This window comes from Oncorhynchus gorbuscha, linkage group LG17 (genome assembly GCF_021184085.1).
Source record: "Oncorhynchus gorbuscha isolate QuinsamMale2020 ecotype Even-year linkage group LG17, OgorEven_v1.0, whole genome shotgun sequence".
In the NCBI taxonomy this organism is placed as follows: Eukaryota; Metazoa; Chordata; class Actinopteri; order Salmoniformes; family Salmonidae; genus Oncorhynchus; species Oncorhynchus gorbuscha.
The window spans coordinates 11,787,663-11,809,399 of NC_060189.1; the positions used below are offsets into that span (position 1 = coordinate 11,787,663).

The following is a 21,737-nucleotide window of genomic DNA, read 5'->3' on the forward strand; positions in this document are numbered from 1 at the left end:
ACATAACGATGGTCATTATGGCCAAACTTATTTTTGTTTCATCAGACCAGAGGATATTTCTCCAAAAAGTACGATCTTCGGCCCCATGTGCAGTTGCAAACCATAGTCTGACATTTTTATGTCGGTTTTGGAGCAGTGGCTTCTTCCTGGCTGAGCGGCCTTTCAGGTTATGTCGATATAGGACTTGTTTTACTGTGGATATAGATACTTTTGTATCTGTTTCCTTCAGCATCTTCACAAGGTCCTTTGCTGTTGTTCTGAGATTTATTTGCACTTTTGCACTACGTTCATCTCTAGGAGACAGAACACGTCTCCTTCCTGAGCGGTATGACGGTTGCGTGGTCCCATGGTGTTTATACTTGCGTACTATTGTTTGTACAGATGAACGTGGTACCGTCAGGCGTTTGGAAATTGCTCCGAAGGATGAACCAGACCTGCCGAGGTCTACAATTAGTTTTTCTGGGGTCTTGGCTGATTTCTTTTGATTTTCCAATGATGTCAAGCAAAGAGGCACTGAGTTTGAAGGTAGGCCTTGAAATACATCCACAGGTACACCTTTAAATCAAATGTATTTGTCACATACATATGGTTAGCAGATGTTAATGCGAGTGAAATGTTTGTGCTTCTAGTTCCGACCATGCAGTAATATCTAACAAGTAATGTAACCTAACAATTTCACAACTACCTAATACACACAAGTGTAAAGGAATGAATACGAATATGTACATAGAAATATATGAATGAGTGATGCCCGAACGGCATTGGCAAGATGCAGTAGATGGTATAGAGTACAGTATATACATATGAGATGAGCAATGTAGGTTATGTAAGCGTTATATAAAGTGTCTAGATTTGAGTTAGTATGTTGGCAGCAGCCACTCAATGTTAGAGATGGCTGTTTAACAGTCTGATGGCCTTGAGATAGAAGCTGTTTTTCAGTCTCTCCGTCCCCGCTTTGATGCACCTGTACTGACCTCGCATTCTGGATGATAGCGAGGTGAACAGGCAGTGGCTCGGGTGGTTGTTGTCCTTGATGATCTTTTTGGCCTTCCTGTAACATCGGGTGGTGTAGGTGTCCTGGAGATTTATTGACATCAAATGTCATTTAGCCAATTAGCCAATTAGCCTATCAGAAGCTTCTAAAGCCATGACATAATTTTCTGTAATTTTCCAGGCTGTTTAAAGGCAAAGTCAACTTAGTGTATGTAAACTTCTGACCCACTGGAATTGTGATACAGTGAAATAATCTGTCTGTAAACGATTGTTGGAAAAAGTACTTGTGTCATTCACAAAGTAGATGTCCTAATCGACTTGCCAAAACAATAGTTTGATAACAAGAAATGTGTGGAGTGGTTAAAAAAACAAGTTATAAAGACTCCAACCTAAGTGTATGTAAACTTGCGACTTCAACTGTATATGCTTCTAGTCCAGGTTGATTGAGTGTGGTTTTCTATTTTCTTTACAGCAGAACCAGCAGGAGTTGTTTCCCTTGGGGCGTAGCTGTGCAGTCTGAGAAAAATGAAGATCTAAAAGGCACAGGTAAGTTTGCTGCTACAAATGGTGAATGCACCAATTTGTAAGTCGCTCTGGATAAGAGCGTCTGCTAAATGACTTACATGTAAATGTAAATGATGTGTGTGACTGAATGTCTATTAGTATGTTGGTCATATTGTATTTCTGTGAGTTTGAGAATGAAGAATGTACTGTTCCTACTGTTAGGCCTCTGAGAAAGCCTCTGAGTTTACGGTTTTAATAGATTCATTTGAATAGATTCTCGCAATACCGTAATAAATAAATGAAGTACCATCAGTCTTATGTTTTACTGACTCCCAATGGCCAAATAGTATACTGGCACACATCATGAATTTGAAAGGGTCCCACTTGAGCACTTTTATTAATTTGGTTATATGTGACAAAAGGGTGGACTAATGGTTTTATCAATATTTAACAGATAAAAAAAACAGAAAGTAGAGTTAATTGGCATTATTTATCTTAATATTAATCTATTGACAGACCAACCTTACTTCTAGAGAACTATCAACCATGGCTGGACTTGAAAGTTCCCTCAAGTGGATGCCTCTCTTTAGGTAGAGGTATGGGACATTGAAAAGATCTCCTTATTTTGTGCATTCTTAAGTGGTTCGTTGTTATAAGATGTGATATTTTTTTGCTCTGTTTCAAGGTTCTGGAACTGGTTCTTCAAAAAGTTGTGTATCCCTGGTACAGAGGATCACTGGCGAGTTAAACAAGACTTCTGTTTGCAGTGAACATGTTGCCAGAGTAACAATTTCAGTTGAATGATTTGAATGAACAGTCTAAGTTTAGGCCCGAACCAGACACTTAGGGTGTGTTTGTAAATTCCCTTTAGCTATCTATTACGATTTCAGAGGACTCTCGTCTGTGTGCAAGAGTACAAAATAACTGAATTTCCGAACGCGCAACACCTGTTGAATATGACCAGTGTCAATAAACTTCTGGCAAAAAAACCAGAAATTCAATTGTTTCCAGCAGCACAGTTACAGTCACCAACGCATTAGATAACATAAACAGCCTAACCAGCTCTGCTCGGGTGAGAAAAATGGCCTGAGTGAGGTGTTCTCTCATTTGTCTGAAAGTAGCTAGCAAGCTAGCTAACTTTAGCCGGTTATATTGGGTGCTTGACTGCCGTTGTGAGGTCAGAATCCTCGGATCAACCCTACTCCTTGGCTAGAGGTTCCAGAGCACGTTTGGAACACTCCGAGAGCCAAAACCTCTGAGGACAATCTGACAACGCAGTGAATTTACAAACGCCCAGAGCACACTCTGTGCTTATTCTGACAACCCAGAGTGAATTTATGAACACACCATTGTTCGCCGCACACTATCTTCTATGCCCTTCAATACTGTTAGCGGCTAACACAAAACAAATGGAATATGTTAGCTAACTATTTACCTTGTTGAACACACCTCAAGTGTGTTACTGTATTCCTCGAAAGTAGTGCTTCATGTTGCATTAAATATTTGTATGCATAAACATATGACCTGGTTGTTTTCACCAGTGAAGGGATATTACAGATGATGAGGTGTTTGAGGATGAGCTGAGTGACTCTGCATTTTGTTGCTGCTGTGCTTGTACGCCGAACTCAAAAGATAAAACAGGCTTTAGACTATTCTAGTGATCAGATTTTTTTTACCTTAATAATATTTAACCTGTAACATGTTTCATTGATACATTAGAGATTATTTATATTCTGATTCACATAGAAAAAGGTTGTTTTCAGGCTTGATTTGCTGTCTCTCCCAGGACTTAAACAAGCCAAAATGGGCCTTTATAAATCAATTCTCATTCCCATTTTAGATCTCCATGAACCATTTGCTTCTCATATTCATAGAGAACTTTCCTCCCAAGGCCGCCATAGAGCCTAGCTCAACCTTGGTTCCCTTCCTGCACAACTACTGTGACGTTTGCAACAAGAAGCCCTCTGTAAGTAGCCTAGTAACCCCTCCCTCCTTCCTCTTCTCCCAAATACTGCCCTTCCCTACAACTAATTTCATCCTAGGTCTGATAACCCTCTCTCAATTCATTTGAATTGAAAGGGCTTTATTGTCAAGGGAAACATGTTTACATTGCCAAGCAAGTCTCTCAAGTGCTGAAGCTACAGCTGAAGATCAGGGAGCAGCAGGTCCTGCTCTTCTGCTTCATGAACTTCCTCACGCTGGAGGGTGCAGTGCACGTGCTCCAGTTCTGCCTCACGGTGGGTAAGTAGGCTTTGGCCATTCACCTATATCCCAGATAGTTTTCAGTCTATTGTATCTCTATGTCCTGGCCCAGAACCCCCCCCCCCCCTAGCCTCTATTCCTTCGGTGTTTAGAAATCTGAAGGAAATGGATAAGTGAAAGCAGTATGGCAGAAACTCTCCAGTCAAAATTGAAGGCTTAAAATCTGCAATCACCAAAGGGGAAGGGGTTGTTTACCGAAGGGGGGAAGGGTTGTTTCTGGACCAGGTCCAAGTCTTGATTCCCTTCCCTTCTGCCCTTCATTACACAGGAAATAAGGTATTGAGTTCACCTAGCTAATAGACTAATTAGAGATGTATTTATTTCACACTGTATACACATTCCAAAATTAGCTATAGCACTGGTTGTAGTTCCTCCCTCTCATTCACCACTCTTGTCTTCCTCTGTCTGTGGTGACTTACTTATCACCAAGTGACACTTATGAAAATGTCAATTGGTGTCAAGTGGCACTGAGAGGACATGGCTGCGAAGTGGAAGCGTTTACATGGTGCAACAAGTCTGCTAGAGCAGCCTGTCTGCTGCTGGTAAGGCCTGGGGTCATGTTATTTTAAACTGTTATGCAACGGCCAAAAAAAAGGAAAGGGGTTTTGAAGTACAGGTAATCCCTTCCTGTTTATTTTTTATTTATTGTATTGAATCTTTATTTCACTAGGCAAGTCAGTTAAGAACAAATTCTTATTTACAATGACGGCCTACCCTGGCCAAACCTTAACCCGGACGACGGTGGGCCAATTGTGCGCTACCCTATGGGACTCCCAATCCCGGCTGGTTGTGATACAGTCTGGAATCGAACCATGGTCTATAGTCCTGCCTCTAGCACCGATGCAGTGCCTTAGACCGCTGTACCACCCGGGAGCCCCATATGAGCAGTTTTCTAAGCAGAATATTCATTTTTACAAATGGCAGGTTTGTCAAGTCATGCTGATATGTGTTTCTCTCTCCAGTTGCTGAGGTCCTCATGCCGTAGTGGTCAATCAATCAAATGTATTTATAAAGCCCTTGTTGCATCAGCTGATGTCACAAAGTGCTGTACAGAAACCCAGCCTAAAACCCCAAACAGCAAGCAATGCATGTGTAGAAGCACAGTGGCTAGGAAAATCTCCCTAGAAAGGCCAGAACCTAGGAAGAAACCTAGAGAGGAACCAGGCTATGAGGGGTGGCCAGTCCTCTTCTGGCTGTGCCGGGTGGAGATTATAACAGAACATGGCCAAGATGTTCAAATGTTCATAGATGACCAGCAGGGTCAAAAAATAATAATCACAGTGGTTGTCGAGGGTGCAACAGGTCAGCACCTCAGGAGTAAATGTCAGTTGGCTTTTCATAGCTGATCATTCAGAGTATCTCTACCACTCCTGCTGTCTCTAGAGAGTTGAAAACAGCAGGTCTTGGACAGGTAGCATGTCCGGTGAACAGGTCAGGGTTCCATAGCCACAGGCAGAACAGTTGAAACTGGAGCAGCAGCATAGCAAGGTGGACTGGGGACAGCAAGGAGTCATCAGGCCAGGTATTCCTGAGGCATGGTCTTAGGGCCCAGGTCCTCCAAGAGAGAAAAAGAGAGAGAGAATTAGAGAGCAAACTTAAATTCATACAGGACACCGGATAAGACAGGAGAAATACTCCAGATATAACAGACTGACCCTAGCCCCCCGACACAAACTACTGCAGCATAAATGCTGGAGGCTGAGACAGGAGGGGTCGGGAGACACTGTTGCCCTCCTACGCCCTGGTGGAGGCAGAGGACGACATGGTAGGTTGTACAGTGTGTGGCCCCTGGGTGGCAGTGTGGATCCAGGATTAGTTAGGAAGGCACACAGTACATTTTGTGAATCAAGATCTGTTCTGTACAATGTATGTTGATTTACTGGCCTATACATTTGCTTATTCAATACCATGATTTGTTTCTTTCTTTGTACAAAGGTGAATGAGGAAAATATTCAGAAATATTGATTCAAATGAGCTCTGAGACTCTTTTCAAGATCATTAGTGAACTTACAAAGTTGTCAAAGTTACTTGTTTTGCTGTTATTAATTTCAAGCAGGATTATAATTTAAGGGTTTCTACTAAGAAAATATGTAATGTTGTGTGATCAAATGTGTGATTCACTGGCAGAGACCACTGCCCTCTATCCTCTGACTATCCTCATAATTCCCACAGCAGACTTGAACCTCAGTATATTGCTCTTATTATTCTTCTCCCAGAGTCTTCCGTAGCTGATGCACTAGATATTTCCCATTCTAGCTGTATTTTACCCCTACTAGAGCTGTTGTCAGTGAATACATATCCTATTTTAGATCCTGTACTCGTTTATTACAGTACTTCCTGTATATGTCACTCAATCACAGTGGTCCTTTGCAATGTGTTTCCCCTTTAACCTTGCTGCAGTTCTGTGCCGTTCCACACAAGCCTGTGCCTGTATTCACAATAGTGTTGGAGTAGGCATGTTGATATAGGATCAGATTGTAATGATTGAGATTAACTAGAGAGGGGGAACCTGATCCTAGATCAGCACTCCTACTCTGAGATCCTTTGTGAATTCAAAGCAAGCAATGCTTTATTATAACATTGTTTTTTAATGTGTTCTGGTACCAAGAAGTTCCAGGAGTACATCCAGGTAGTCGTTATGTAGTAAACAAGCTCTGGGGTGAAGTGTCCCTTAGGTACAGATATAGGATCAGCTTCCCCTCCCCAACCATAACCTTAACCATTAGTGAGGAAAATGATCCACTGATCAGCTTCTAGGGGCAACTTCACACTGCACCAGTAAAACAACAGAGGTCATGCTTCAGAAATAGCTTTGTGGTCTGTCACCATATGAATACCTACCAGTTTATGTAGTGGCTGCAGTAAGTGTAGAGGTTAGAGAGGTGGATTAGTAACCAAAGGGTCGATGGCTCAAATCCCAGGGCTGGTGTGGTCAAAATCTACCACTGAACCCCAAATATAGGCTTACTGTGGTTTACCCTGCACTGTTTCCAGTCTCTCAAGTTCCATTGTTCTAAATTAATAACAAAGTGCTATTCTGTCAGCCCTCTATGAATCTGTAAACAAAGTGAATATTGTTGGCTATCTTCCAGAAACTGCTCCAGGACCCAGAGCTGAGCAACAGTCAGCTGTTGGCAGACTTCCCATCTCCTCACAGTCTGGACTCAGTTCGTGGACAAGATGCTGCCTGATGTCAATCTAGGTATGCAACACCGGCCAAGTAGCCTGGTCCCAGATCTGTTTGTGCGGTTCTATGTTAATAACATCTCTCACAACCTGCTCTCCCGTTGAACTCCTTTGACCATCAACTCAGTGCCCAGACAACTGATAAAAGAAGTACATCATGCTTTTTCGACTTTGGTGGGGAAAGAATGCTGTGGGGGCATCGTGGTAAAATAATTCCCGGCACAGGCGGCCGGTGGCACCTTAATTGGAGAGGATGGGCTCATAGTAATGGCTGGAAAGGAAAAAATGGAATGTTATCAAACACATGGCTTCCATGCGTTCAATTCCATTCCAGCCATTATTATGAGCCATCCTCCCATCAACAGCTTCCTGTATATTCCAGGATAGTCCTTTAAGAATGTAAGCCCAACATGCATGTGGAATCCACCTATAACTCATGTCAGCTATGTTATTATAGTGCGCCAGTTTAAATAAATAGGAAGAGCAGGGATCCAATGTCTTCAGTGTAACATAACAAATGTAACTGTTAAAAAGATCAAAAGTTCTCAGTTCATGAGCTCCACCACCCCGTTCACAAAAATGGATGGCTCCTACAAACACGCACGACAGTGTCTAGGGTTTACCGAAAATGGCGCGACAAACAAAAACATCCAGTCAACGGCAGTCCTGTGTGCGAAAACAGCTAGTTCATGAGAGAGGTCGAAGGAGAATGGCAAGAATTGTGCAAGCTAACAGTTGGGCCACAAACCGATAAATAACGGCGCAGAACAATATCTCGGAACGCACAACTCACCAATCTTTGTCAGATGGGCTATTTCTGCAGACGACCAACACTGGACAATTGAGGAGCGGAATTTTTTGTTGTCTAACATGACAGTGAGTTCAGTTTGAGCGGCCTGCGCAGTCCCCAGACCTCAACCCAATAGAGCATTTTTGGGATGAAATGGAATGGGCTTTTTGCAGCATGAATGTAACATTGTCCAATCTGCAGCAACTGCGTGATGTCAGCATGGACCAACATCCCTGTGGAACGTTTCCGACATCTTGTAGATTGCTCCAAAGAATTCAGGCTGTTCTGGAGGCAAAGGGGGGTCCGACCCGTTACTAGATGGGTGACCCTAATAAACTGGCCGGTGACGTATAAGGAATCTCCTCTGTGTTTTTTTCCATCTCAGAAAGGCCAGTATTTGGAGCCATTCCGCCAGTCCTTTGTGAATTACCCAAGCCCCAAACCCAGCCTGCCAGAGCTGACCATCCTCAATCACATGTCAGAGAATGACAGGAAGGTGGTCACACACACCACACCTGGATCTAAATAGTATTAGTTTGCTTTCTGTTTTTTTTAGGTTGGACTTTGCACTTTTCCATTGGTTCCATTAAACTGGGGAAGTTAAATCAAATGCACACGACATATTTGAAAGGGAAACGAATACTTTTCCGACTTGTGTCTGGCACACAGACTCCCACACGCCTTTTTAAATGGATTTTTATTTCACTTTTATTTAACCAGGTAGGCCAGTTGACAACAATTTCTCATTTACAACTGCGACCTGGCCAAGATAAAGCAAAGCAGTGCGACACAAACAACAACACAGAGTTACACATGGTATAAACAAACATACAGTCAATAACACAATAGGAAAAAAATCTATATACAGTGTGTGCAAATGAGGTAAGATTATGGAGGTAAGGCAATAAATAGGTCGTAGTGGCGTAGTAATTGCAATTAAACACTGGAGTGATAGATATGCAGAAGATGAATGCAAGTAGAGATACTGGGGTGCAAAGGAGCAAAATAAATAAATAACAATAACAATATGGGGATGAGGTAGTTGGATGGGCTATTTCCAGATGCGCTATGTGCAGTGATCTGTGAGCTGCTCTGACAGCTGATGCTTAAAGTTAGTGAGGGAGATATGAGTCTCCAGCTTCAGTGATTTTTGCTATTCGTTCCAGTCATTGGCAGCAGAGAACTGCCTACCTCAGCTGACAAGTGTTTTTAGTTAGGAGAGACATTTGATATCCCAGCCAAATGAGAAATGATCCTAGAAATATATTGCCATTGCTGGAAGTTTTCTGTCATGTTGTAATCTTCTCCACTGCATTGTAAAGTGATGTTTGTTTTGAACTTCCTAGCTCTTCAATGACCTGTTCAAGAACAACGCCAACCGATCGGAGAGAGCAGAGAAGAAACACAACCAGAACTACTTCATGAAGATGATCACTGTGGAAGGGGTCTACTTTATGTACAGTATGTGAAAAGTTATCAAATATTATACACCCCTAGTAAGTATGGCACTCACTGTATTCAGTGCAGTACACTGCACAACATAGTTTACCACAATTCATCAACAACAGTTAAGGGCTGTTTGACTGTACTGCATGATTTAAACAGAAGTAAACACATTTCAGTTCAGTGATGAAAAGACCAGATTAGGATGTGTCAGAATTTGTATTCATTTGCATCTATTTTCCTCAGTTGACTGGACCTGGTTCTTTTAGAACTGTTTCCTGAACTGAACAAGGTAAATTGATGAGTTATGTTATGATTATTTCAATGTAACTTATTGAAAGTGAGGCACCTGCATGTCTGCTAGGAGACTCTAGTAGCTGTGTTGGAACATGTCATTTGATTCACACAACTTTTCCAGACAATACTTTTCAATGTTTAATTCACTTTATTGAAATGCTGAAGTATGGCTCTACTGACTGATAAAGCAGAACATTCATCCTATAATAATTCCATCATTGTTAATACAAACAAAAATGTGTAATGGGTCCATACTCAAAAATATGTCACATAAAGCTTACTTCATTATTCAATGTTTTTAATTATTTTCACTGCATCAGCATACACAGATGTTTGGGCTTTACAGCCTTAATGTTAATACATACATTGATTGTACATGTGGATTTTATGGGGGGGGGTTTCAACCAGCAGCAGGGACAGCAGGAGACTGCTTCTAACATGGCTCCATGGACGTGGCAAGAGGATTGTCTGGCTTTAGTCTCTGCTTCATCTGCTGCATGTTGTTGGAATAAACTGTATATACAGCACTTAAAACCACTCATACCGCTGCACTTGTGATAATGTTTACTGATTCATAAAACAATAATACTGAAAAGGGGAAGTGACTGAACATGATTGTGGTAATAAAAGAAAAATGTCTGAAGACTCATTAATCAAACTTGGTCGCTGCTTTTTTAAACCTCCCCATATCGTTTCTTGTCTGGCCTTGTCACACCCTGATCTGGTTCACATGTCCTTGTGATTGTCTCCACCCCCTCCAGGTGTCGCTTATTATCCCAGGTGTATATATCCCTGTGTTTCCTGTCTCACTGTGCCAGTTCCGCTTGTTTGCCAAGTCAACCAGTGGTTTTCCTTGCTCCTATTTTTCCCAGTCTCTGTTTGTTTCTAGTCCTCCTGGTTTCGACCCTTGCCTGTTCTGACTCCGAACCCGCCTGCCTGACCACTCTGCTTGTTCTGACCAACATACTTCCTATCCCCTTGTACTGTTTTGGACTTGATCTGGTTTCTGACCCCTGCCTGGCCTGACCTTGAGACTGCCTATCGCCTGGTACTGTTTTGGACTTGATCTGGTTTCTGACCCCTGCCTGGCCTGACCTTGAGACTGCCTATCGCCTGGTACTGTTTTGGACTTGATCTGGTTTCTGACCCCTGCCTGGCCTGACCTTGAGACTGCCTATTGCCTGGTACTGTTTGGACTCTGACCCGGGTTATGAACTATTGCCTGTCCCCGACCTGCCTTTGCCTACTCCCTTTGTTATAATAAATATCGGAGCTCTACCATTTGCCTCCTGTGTCTGCATTTGGGTCTCGCCTTGTGCCCTTATAGGCCTATAATTATCATGAAGTAAACATGCGCATGTTCAGAGCCATGACTCATTTTAGTCTGCACTCTGCCGCTGTCATTGGCAGCTTGCAGTCCTGCCTTTCCGGAAAGACTTGGAAATAGTGATGTTTTAATGCCATGGGTTTTTCCATGGTATTATTTGGCTTGCCTCAGAGCTAAATGGTGAGAATTCTTTAGATTCCTTCATCGGAACTGTCATCACTTCAGTGGAAACACAACAGCTCCCCCGAACACACAGGACAGTCAGACTTACTGTACAGTGCATTCAGAAAGTATTCATACCCCTTGACTTAATCTATTTAATTCATTTTAAATTCAGGCTGGAACGCAACAAAATGTGGAAGAAGTCAAGGGGTATGAATACTTTCTGAAGGCACTCCTGCATGCAAAATACACATTTGACATGCACCAGCTCTTCATCTACTAAATCTTTGAGGGGTCTGAAAGTATCAAAAGGTTTTAACCTAAAATATTTTGCTTTCATTAACTTTCACAAATATGTCAATCAATACGGCTAAATTGCAACAACAATAAAATGCAAATATACATGACTTTATAAAAGTGACAAAACAAAGTCATTGGCAGTTTTTGTGTCACTTGCCTGTATGTACCTGCATATACTGTAGTAAAGCAAATATAAATACATTGTTTCTTGAAATAGTATAATACTCTTTCTCATAAACAGCAGCCGTTTTAGAAAAATAAAAATATGTGACACATCACCACAGAAACCTGCCATATTGTGATCTTCTGGAAATAATCTCTCATAAACTTGTGGACAGGGCCCACATCAGGCCTAGCAGTAACAAAGTCAGACAGTTGGCCCCAGCCGCCATGGATGAGTTTCTGAACTTGATGCGGCCCTCCACAGTTGGGTACACCCTCTTCATCTCCTTGATGTAGTTCCCGAAAACCGAGATGTCCAGATCACCTATAGGCGATAGTATAGAATATATGAGGTTAATCCTCTGTTGCTATAACAGGGTAATAGATTCTTTTATTTTTTTTCCCATGTACTACGGTATTCACTCACTATATGGCTTGAGGTAAGGCATCATGGTTGCCACAACCAATATTAGTTAAAACCATGTTGATTAAAAAGATAATTTGAACCCGCTGTGAATATGTTTACTGCATTGTAATGGCATATTTTTTAAGCCTGTATGACATGCAATACGCCCCCATAAGCACAGTCAACAAGTATTTTAAGCTTGTACTCATGAAGTAGTAATGGGTCTCTTCAAGTGCTTATGAGTTCAACTAGGATACTTTTTTCACAGATATTTTCTGTAAGTTGAAGGCCTTTAATTTAATCTTCTCTGTAATGTAATGTCATATACAGTGTCACAGCAGCAGAGGCAATGCCTTCATCTGTGCAGTGTTTTAGCTTTTAGAGGACAAATAGAAGTATTTTTTTACATGTATGAAAAATGTTTAAAGAAAGGTTGTTTAGATTGTACTTACAGTAATGTTTCTGTAAAAGATTTACTTTGGGTCTGGGAAACAGTGTTTAACAGGCCCAGAGTTCACACAATGCTAATTCTTGGTAACACCTGCTGTTACTCGTGAGTGACACTCACTGGTCGGACATACACCAGACCCTGTATGTGAACATTTTCTAATATAACACTGAATGATAACCAATTCTAACGTAACACTGAATGGCAATCAATTCTAATGTAACACTGAATGTAACTTTAAAGGTTGCTTGTTGGTCATAAGGAAAACTACTTAGTTAGCTGTATCCCAGTGAGCACATATGTATTTTCAACTAAATCAACATCTTTTGCTCATAGGGATGTTGCTTGTCAAATCAAGGAGGATGACACCATGGTCTCCTAAACTAGTGTTTTGTCATAACCGATGCAGATGTTCACCAGATGTGCCAGCCACGTCCAACGGCCCATTAAACTGAGGTTACTACAACTCAAAGGTATTTTCAGAAAACAGAGAACATTCATTTCTCATTTGAGACTTTTCATTTGGATATTTGTCCTCCAGAAAAGTTACTACATGAGCCTATGTGTAATTTATAATGAGGCACAAGGGTTATTTATTTAGATTTTTCATTCAATTTCACTACCAACAAGGCTTCAGTACATACAGTGCATTCGGCAAGTATTCAGAACCCACTTTTTCCACATTTTGTTACGATACAGATAAAATTGTCTTTACCCCCTCATCAATCTACACACAATACCCCATAATGACAAAGCAAAAACAGATTTTTAGGAATTTTTGCACATTTCTAAAAAAGAAAAACTGAAATATCACATTTACATAAATATTCAGACCCTTTACTCAGTACCTTTTTGAAGCACCTTTGGCATCGATTACAGCCTTGATTCTTCTTGGGTATGAGCTACAAGCTTGGCACACCTGTATTTGGGGAGTTTCTCCCATTATTCTCTGTAGATCCTCTCAAGCTCTGGCAGATTGGATGGGGAGTGTCGCTGCACAGCTATTTTCAGGTCTCTCCAGAAATGTTTGATTAGGTTCAAGTCCGAGCTCTGGCTGGGCCACTCAAGGACATTCAGAGACTTGTCCCAAAGCTGATCCTGCGTTGTCTTGGCTGTGTTCTAAAGGTCGTTGTCCTGTTGGAAGGTGAACCTTTGCCCCAGTCTGAGGTCCTGAGCACGCTGGAGCAGGTTTTCATCAAGGATCTCGCTGTACTCTGCTCCGTTTAATCTGTCCCTCGATCCTGACAAGTTTCCCAGTCCCTGCTGCTTAAAAACATCCCCACGGCATGATGTTGCCACCACCATGCTTCACCATAAGGATGGTGCCAGGTTTCCTCCAGACGTGACGCTTGGCATTCAGGCCAAATAGTTCAATCTTGTTTTCATCAGACCAGAGAATTTTGTTACTCAAGGCCTGAGAGTCCTTTAGGTGCCTTTTACAAGCGGACAAGCGGTCTGTCATGTGCCTTTTACTGAGGAGTGGCTTCCGTCTGGCCACTCTACCATAAAGGCCTGATTGGTGGAGTGCTGCAGAGATGGTTGTCCTTCTGGAAGGTTCTCCCATCTCCACAGAGGGACTCTGTAGCTCTGTCAGAGTGACCATCAGGTTCTTGGTCACCTCATTGACCAAGGCCCTTCTCCCCCGATTGCTCAGTTTGGCCAGGCGGCCAGCTCTAGGAAGAGTCTTGGTGGTTCCAAACTTCTTCCATTTAAGAATGATGGAGGCTACTTGGTTCTTGGGGACCTTCAATGCTGCAGAAATGTTTTGGTATCCTTCCTTTGGTATCTGTGCCTCGACATAATCCTGTCTCGGAGCTCTACATGCACTGTCAACTGTGGGACCTTATATAGACAGGTATGTGCCTTTCCAAATCATGTCCAATCAATTGAATTTACCACAGGTGGACTCCAATCAAGTTGTAGAAATATCTCAAGGATGATCAATGGAAACAGGATGCATCTGAGCTCAATTTCAAGTCTCACAGCAAACGATCTGAATACTATGTAAATAAGGTATTTCTATTTGAGTTTTTTGCAAAATTTTCTAAAACCTTTTTTTGCTTTGTCATTATGGGCTATTATGTGTAGATTAATGAGAAAAAAATTATTGAATCCATTTTAGAGTAAGGCTATAACATAGCAAATATGGAAGAAGTCAAGGGGTCTGAATACTTTCCAAATTAACTTTGTACAATTTTGTTTCTCGGGTATATTCAGTGAGGTGTAATGTAATGATTAGAGCTCACATAATTTAAGCAATAAGGCACACCAGGAAGTGCTTCCCACAAGAAGATATAGTCCGGACAAAAATCTGGTTGTTAGTTATTTTGGGCATGTTGCTACATAATTAAATTGAGGAGTTTAGCACAACAGCCACAGGCTTCATCATTGACGATGATGATCATTGACGATGTCCTCAGTGAATAAGAACGTATCCTAACCAATCCACATCGATGGGGCTTGGCAAGTTCCTTGGCATCCACATCACTAAGGACTTAACATGGTCCACACACACCCGCACAGTTGTGAAGAGGGCACGGCAGTGCCTCTTCCCCTCAGGAGACTGAAAAGATTTGGCATGGGCCCTTAGATTCTCAAAACGTTCTACAGCTTTACCATCAAGAGCACCTTGACTGGCTGCATCACCGCTTGGTATGACAATTGCACCGCCCTTGATCGCAAAGCGCTAAAGAAGGGTGGGGTGGACAGCCCAGTACATCACTGGGGCCGAGCTCCCCTACATCCTGGACCTCTATATCAGGCCGTGTCAGAGGAAGGCCTGTAAAATTGCCAAAGACTCCAGCCACCCAAGCCATAGACTGTTCACTCTGCGATAGTTCGGAAAACAGTAACTATAAAACGGTAACTATATATACACACCATATACACACTCACCAGACTATATATACACACCATATACACACTCACTAGACTATATATACACACCATATACACACTCACTAGACTATATATACACACCATATACACACTCACTAGACTATATATACACACCATATACACACATTCACTAGACTTTATACACACCATATACACACTCACTAGACTATATTATAGATCCACATTGATCTGGTTCTGGTAAATACCTGTATATAGCTCCACATTGATCTGGTGCTGGTAATACCTGTATATAGCTCCAAATTGATCTGGTACTGGTAAATACCTGTATATAGCTCCACATTGATCTGGCACTGGTAATACCTGTATATAGCTCCATATTGATCTGGTACTGGTAATACCTGTATTTTGCTCCACATTGATCTGGTACTGGTAATACCTGTATATAGCTCCACATTGATCTGGTACTGGTAATACCTGTATATAGCTCCACATTGATCTGGTACTGGTAAATACCTGTATATAGCTCCACATTGATCTGGTACTGGTAAATACCTGTATATAGCTCCACATTGATCTGGTACTGGTACTGCTGTACTGCTGTAAAAATAAATGCTAGTCTGGAAGCAAAGGGAAATAATGTGCGAGTTGAGATAAATACAAGAGATGTTTTGACAGCAACATGAACATGATATTCTTATGAGGCGCAGTGATCATTTTCAGATGGAACTGTTAGTGGCCATAGTGGGCCTGTGTCCATCAATACAGCATGGTTTGGAACGCTGCTTGTCCAGTCAGCATCTAGGATCCAAACAAACAGTTTTATAATTCCCTATCCTCCATGACAGACAGTCATTTCAATGTGAAAGTTCTGTATCTTTGCACCTTCCTGAACAGGCCCCTGTTCTGTTCAAACCATCGCACCCTGCCCAATGGACTCACCAGTGTCATGTTTCAGTTTCTCCTCCTTAATCATGGTAAAACCATCTCCTCCGTCTGCGATGTAAGATGGTAGGACCAGCTTGTACAGCCTGTCTGGGTCCAGAGATTCGTATCTGGGCACACGGCACTGAGAGCAGCGGAGGCTCAAGGACATCACACGGTCCCCCACCGACCGTGACAGGTCGTATTCCACATGGATTCCTGGGAAGTTGAAGCAGCCAGAAAGGGATTCAGTATCAATCTTTACATTTGGTGGCAGCAGTGGGATCCAAAAATACAACTTGTTGGTCAATATACTGTATACAAAATGTACAGGAAGGAATTAAGTCAAATCTATAAAGATCACAGTGAGTGTATTACATAAGTGCTGTTTCATACAAAGGAATGTAAAATAGAACTATAATGTACAGTATATCCTCCAATTATATTTTTAAACCACAGTGCCCAAAATAATCACTTATTGACTGGTACCTGAAACTTGAAGAAATTCTCCTCTGCTGCTCCCGTATCTTCGGACAGAGTTTTCAAATGCCTTTTTCAAGGTTGACCCCTTCAACTGCACCAGATCAAAAGTGCCCCCAAATGGTAAGACTGATATAACTTCCTCCATGGTGATGGTGCCTTGAGAAAGCAATGTAGAATAAATGTATGGTGTCCATAATATGGACAGCCTTACTCTGTAGAAGTTTATTAGGACAGCCTCACACTGTAGAAGTGAGGACCTTCATTTCTGAAGTCATGAATGGCATCACTGTAAAGTGGCTAATTTTTCCATTTTAAAATGACTGTTTAGTTAGTAATATAAGGATTCTTAAATTAGTTGGCAGAAGTTTCAAAACACTTTATGAACCCATTATGACTTATGACACACCATTTTTGTGACTTTCATCTATTCCTGTCCTTATGCCTCCACTGTTCAGGATGCATAAACTGACGTGATTCCACTGGATCTCATCTGCATACTTGATATTGTGATGAATCTAGAAGAGTCCGTGGAAACACAGTGGTCACACACTTCAGTATAGGGGAAAGCCCTCAATCGGGGTCAAGTCCACCTGTAATGGACAGAACACTGACATACGTCCACCTGGGCTGAGAATGATATTCCGCATGGTGAAAGCGTCTGCCACGTACTCACCATTGCGTCACAGATGAGGTTCCCCAGGTTGCACTCTCGGAACCGGCACTCATTGAAGGATCCATTGAGATACACCAGGGTTTTCCCCACGTACTGAGACGAGTACTGGGCCAAGTTCTTCTTCCACTCGTCAACATCAGCAAGGATACCTGGATCTGAGAGACAGAGACCGGAGTCATGTTGTTTAGTGTAAAAACATGGCTTTGAATGAATGTTCAACAAAAGAAAGAGGAAAGCAATGACTGCAGTTAGGCCTCGATTCAATCAGATCGAGTGTTAACCTGCGTTGTCCGACATCCGCGTGGTGGATGTTTTGGCGGTGTTGGAGATAACTAACTGCATAACTGCGGTATGAGCTGATAGGAAGGGAGTGTCCAAAAATACTCCCTATTATCTCTACTGTGTTAAACGTTCAACATCTCAATAGAAGGTGTAGGCTCAAGCGATGATATAAATATGTCAAATCGATGTGTAGACAATAGTACATCACGCATTCGAGTGTTCGAACTTGTAATGTGGCTGCATAGGATTTCTCTGATATAAAGTCGCATGTGGTTTTGTTGCATCCAATAGCAGTGTCCGCGATAAGTTAACACCACGATCTTCTTCTGGTTTGACAGCTATTACGCAGTTCCACCTCAGACACCGCCAAAACAACCACTGTGTTGACTAGTGCATATTGATGTCTATTGTTATCAGTCAGATCCAGATAGTCAGTCACAACTCTTCCAGTAGTTTACCCTGGGCTATGCTGCTGTCCAGCAGGATGGGGTTCCCATTCGCCTTCAGCACGTTCCCAGCTTTATCGAAGACCAAATTGAGGTATCCCAAGTACTTCCCAAAGGCAAAAGCCTGTACCACAGGGACATCTCTCCCGTCCTCAGACCTCACCGTGAAGGGGTAGGGACCCATCGGCACCTCTGAAGATGGGACACTCCCTACAATGACAAACAGGCCTGTTATCTATCTTCCTCCCACTTGACTATTTCACATTTGAACTTTATCATTGTGTCATAACATTGACAGGCTACATTGACACTTAACAGTGTGTGCTTCATTCAAATCAGTGTGTGCTTCATTCAAATCATTCAAATCTCAATTTGGTTTGTAACACTGACTGCCATTCAAAAGTTTGGGGTAACTTAGAAATGTCCTTGTTTTTGAAAGAAAAGCTATTTTTTTGTCCATTAAAATAACATCAAATTGATCAGAAATACAGTGTAGACATTGTTAATGTTGTAAATGACTATTGTAGCTGGAAACGGCAGATTTTTATTGGAATATCTACATAGGCATACAGAGGCCCATTATCAGCAACCATCACTCGTGTGTTCCAACAACACATTGTGTTAGCTAATCCAAGTTTATTATTTTAAACAACAGTCTCAACATCAACAGTGAAGAGGCGACTCCGGGATGCTGGCCTTCTAGGCAGAGTTCCTCTGTCCAGTGTCTGTGTTATTTTGCCTATCTTTTATTTTTATTGGCCAGTCTGAGACATGGCTTTTTGTTTGCAACTCTGTCTGGAAGGCCAGCATCCCGGAGTCACTTCTTCACTGTTGACGTTGAGGCTGGTGTTTTGCGGGTAGTATTTAATGAAGCTGCCAGTTGAGGACTTGTGAGGCGTCTGTTTCTCAAAATAGACACTCTAATGTACTTGTCCTCTTGCTCAGTTGTGCAGTTGGGTCCTCCCATTCCTCTTTCTATTCTGGTTACAGCCGGTTGGAACACAGAAATGGTGGTTGCTGATCATGGGCCTCGGTATGCCTATGCAGATATTCCATAGAAAGTCAGCCGTTTCCAGCTACAATAGTCATTTACAACATTAACAATAAATACACTATATTTCTGATCAATTTGATGTTATTTTAATGGATAACAAATGTGTCACGCCTTGGTCTTAGTTTTTTGTGTTTTCTTTAATTATTTGTTCAGGCCAGGGTGTGACATGGGTTTATTGTATTGTCGTATTGGGTTTTTTGTAGGCATTAGGATTGTGGTTGATTAGGGGTGTGTCTAGTATAGGCTTGGCTGCCTGAGGCGGTTCTCAATCAGAGTCAGGTGATTCTTGTTGTCTCTGATGGGGAACCGTATTTAGGTAGCCGGGGTTTCACTGTGTATTTCGTGGGTGATTGTTCCTGTCTCTGTGTAGTGTTCACCAGATAGGCTGTATTAGGTTTCACGTTCCGTTTGTTGTTTTTGTATCTATAAGTTATTTCATGTATCGTCGTTTCTTTATTAAAGACATGAGTAACCACCACGCTGCATTTCGGTCCGACTCTCTTTCAACAAACGAAGAACGCCGTTACAAAATGTGCTTTTCTTTCAAAAACAAGGACTAAGTGACCCCAAACTTTTGAACGGTAGTGTATTTCTTTGCTGAACAAGAAACTCCCAAAATGTGACTGATATGATAAAACCCAAGAGGATACTTGTGAAAGGCTGACATAGTGGACATTGACCCTGTTTACACATCCACATAGTTCAACTTTCTGTAATCACAGAGCTATGACAATGTAACAACTGAATAATTGGGCACCTGTGTAGAGGAAAGTGTTGGTGTGTCCGCCGATGACCAGGTCCACGCCTTTCACTCGCTTGGCGATGTCTATATCCACGTCAAATCCAGAGTGACCAAGGGCGATGATCTTATTGTAACCAAGAGCGATCAGTTTATCCACCTGGATCTGCAAGGCTTTGATCTCATCCTCAAAGATCAGGTGTGGACCTGGAGTGTACACAATAGAAAAGTTTAAGGTGAGTCACACAACTGTGAGTGACTTGACCTGAAATTCCTCGAATAAGCTAGTGATTAAGCGAGCAACCCATCAAATGATCCATCAACCAAACCCTCTATTTTACCTGGTAAGGATAAGACTGGAGTTTCCACTGAGGTGTAACCTACCACAGCCACTATTTCAGAGCCCATCGTGAATGTTGTGTAGGGTTGATAGTAACCATTGATAGTTGGGGCGAGTGTTGCATCTGCCTTGATGTTGGCACTGAGAACAGTGAAGTTCACCTTCTGCAGAAAAGGGCGGAGCAGGCCCTCCACTCCATTGTCAAACTCATGGTTTCCAAATGCCTGAAAGCCAGGGAAAGATAACTATTACCTGTCTCACGACATGATTAAGTGAATTATTATATCAGATCATGCTCTTTGTCTCTCTGTGTGTGTGTGTATGTACTTGTGCGTGTGTGAGAGATACTGAGAAAGATAAAGTGTGATAAAATGTACTATACCTAATTCACAATTTCATCAAGGTTGATGGAAATGGCTTACCATCGCATCATATCCAAGCTTGTTCATGAAATACGCAGCTTCCTCCCCTTTGTAGTAGTTGAACCAGACAGTACCCTGAAACTGATCGCCAGCATCCAGCAATAACACATTCCGTTCTTTGCTCCGGATGTCTGCTATTTTTGTGAACCTCCTGGCCACTCCGCCAAAACAAGGACTACCTGGGCTACATTTACCCGACTCTCTACTATTCTCCTCAATCCGAGCGTGAGCATCGTTGGTGTGTAGCAATGTCAGCTCGAAAGTTGACACACTTTCAAAATGCATGAAGAAAAAGAGCAAAGCCAAATGCATGCACGGAGGCAGAGTCCTCCACACATCCATTTCACTCACTTCAAAGCACGTACTGTGCAATAGGCTCTGTGCCTAGACTCTAGTTCCAAATTAAACTAATTTAGTAGGCGTGTACATGGATAGTTAAGTGTTAACACATGTTTAAATACTTGGCTCCTCGGATGTTGTTGCCGTGGTCGTCTGTCCCTATAATTTTCTTCATAAAGAACAATAGTAGGTTTAGTTGAGGAGCTAAGACCACATGAATACCCATTCATGTTTTCCACACAGTGCCTCACTATAATACCATGTGGCTACGCTGGATTTATATGGCTAAATATATGCAAACATTTCTTCAGTTTCATTGGCAAAATCTTCAATGCATTCTGTTTTCAGTGTCAAGTAAAATGTACATTACACCAGTCCCAACGTCAACAGTGAAGAGGTGACACTGGGATGCTGGCCTTCTAGGCAGAGTTCCTCTGTCCAGTGTCTGAGTTATTTTGCCAATCTTAATCTTTTATTTTTATTGGCCAGTCTGAGATATGGCTTTTCCTTTGCAACGTTGTCTAGAAGGCTAGCATCCCGGAGTTGCCTCTTCACTGTTGACGTTGAGACTGGTGTTTTGTGCGTACTATTTAATGAAGCTGCCAGTTGAGGACTTGTGAAGAGTCTGTTTCTCAAACTAGACACTCTAATGTACGTGTCCTCTTGCTCAGTTGTGCACCGGGGCCTTCCACTCCTCTTTCTATTCTGGCTACAGCCAGTTTGCGCTGTTCTGTGAAGGGAGTAGTACACAGCGCTGTACGAGATCTTCAGTATCTTGGCAATTTCTCGCATGGAATAGCCTTAATTTCTCAGAACAAGAATAGACTGACGAGTTTCAGAAGAAAGGTCTTTGTTTCTGGTCATTTTGAGCCTATAATCAAACCCACAAATGCTGATAC

At 42.1% G+C, this 21,737-nt stretch overlaps 1 protein-coding gene and 1 long non-coding RNA gene across 4 annotated transcripts; one reads left to right on the forward strand and one right to left on the reverse strand.

Annotated features, from left to right (window-relative positions):
- Positions 1 to 3,348: 3,348 nt before the first annotated feature.
- LOC124001913 lies at positions 3,349 to 10,122 on the forward strand. 3 transcript variants are annotated; one of them, XR_006832885.1, is made up of 6 exons: positions 3,349 to 3,463; positions 3,577 to 3,738; positions 6,852 to 6,961; positions 9,082 to 9,196; positions 9,425 to 9,470; positions 9,884 to 10,122. It is a non-coding gene; the product is annotated as an uncharacterized LOC124001913 (long non-coding RNA). The 3 variants fall into 3 exon arrangements; XR_006832884.1 differs by having other exon boundaries at positions 9,887 to 10,122; XR_006832883.1 differs by having other exon boundaries at positions 9,082 to 9,470; positions 9,887 to 10,122.
- On the reverse strand, positions 9,477 to 20,840 carry LOC124001911 (snake venom 5'-nucleotidase-like). The gene is made up of 9 exons (XM_046309067.1): positions 20,500 to 20,840; positions 20,079 to 20,301; positions 19,756 to 19,944; positions 17,957 to 18,154; positions 17,217 to 17,371; positions 16,950 to 17,058; positions 16,550 to 16,699; positions 16,079 to 16,279; positions 9,477 to 11,751 (listed from the first exon to the last, which is right to left on the reverse strand). The coding sequence occupies exons 1-9, from the start codon at positions 20,809 to 20,811 to the stop codon at positions 11,585 to 11,587; spliced, it is 1,704 nt and encodes a 567-aa protein (XP_046165023.1). The 5' UTR covers positions 20,812 to 20,840; the 3' UTR covers positions 9,477 to 11,584.
- Between the last annotated feature and the right edge of the window lie 897 nt (positions 20,841 to 21,737).

Bases quoted from the DNA above. Each gene is read 5' to 3' on its own strand.
- LOC124001911 (XM_046309067.1), bottom strand. From the start codon at position 20,811: ATGCATTTGGCTTTGCTCTTTTTCTTCATGCATTTTGAAAGTGTGTCA. The intron at 17,059-17,216 runs GTGAGTACGTGG...GGACTCTTCTAG, and splicing joins ACCTCATCTGTGACGCAATG to ATTCATCACAATATCAAGTA. The intron at 16,700-16,949 runs GTGTGTCATAAG...TGCTTTCTCAAG, and splicing joins AGATGAAAGTCACAAAAATG to GCACCATCACCATGGAGGAA.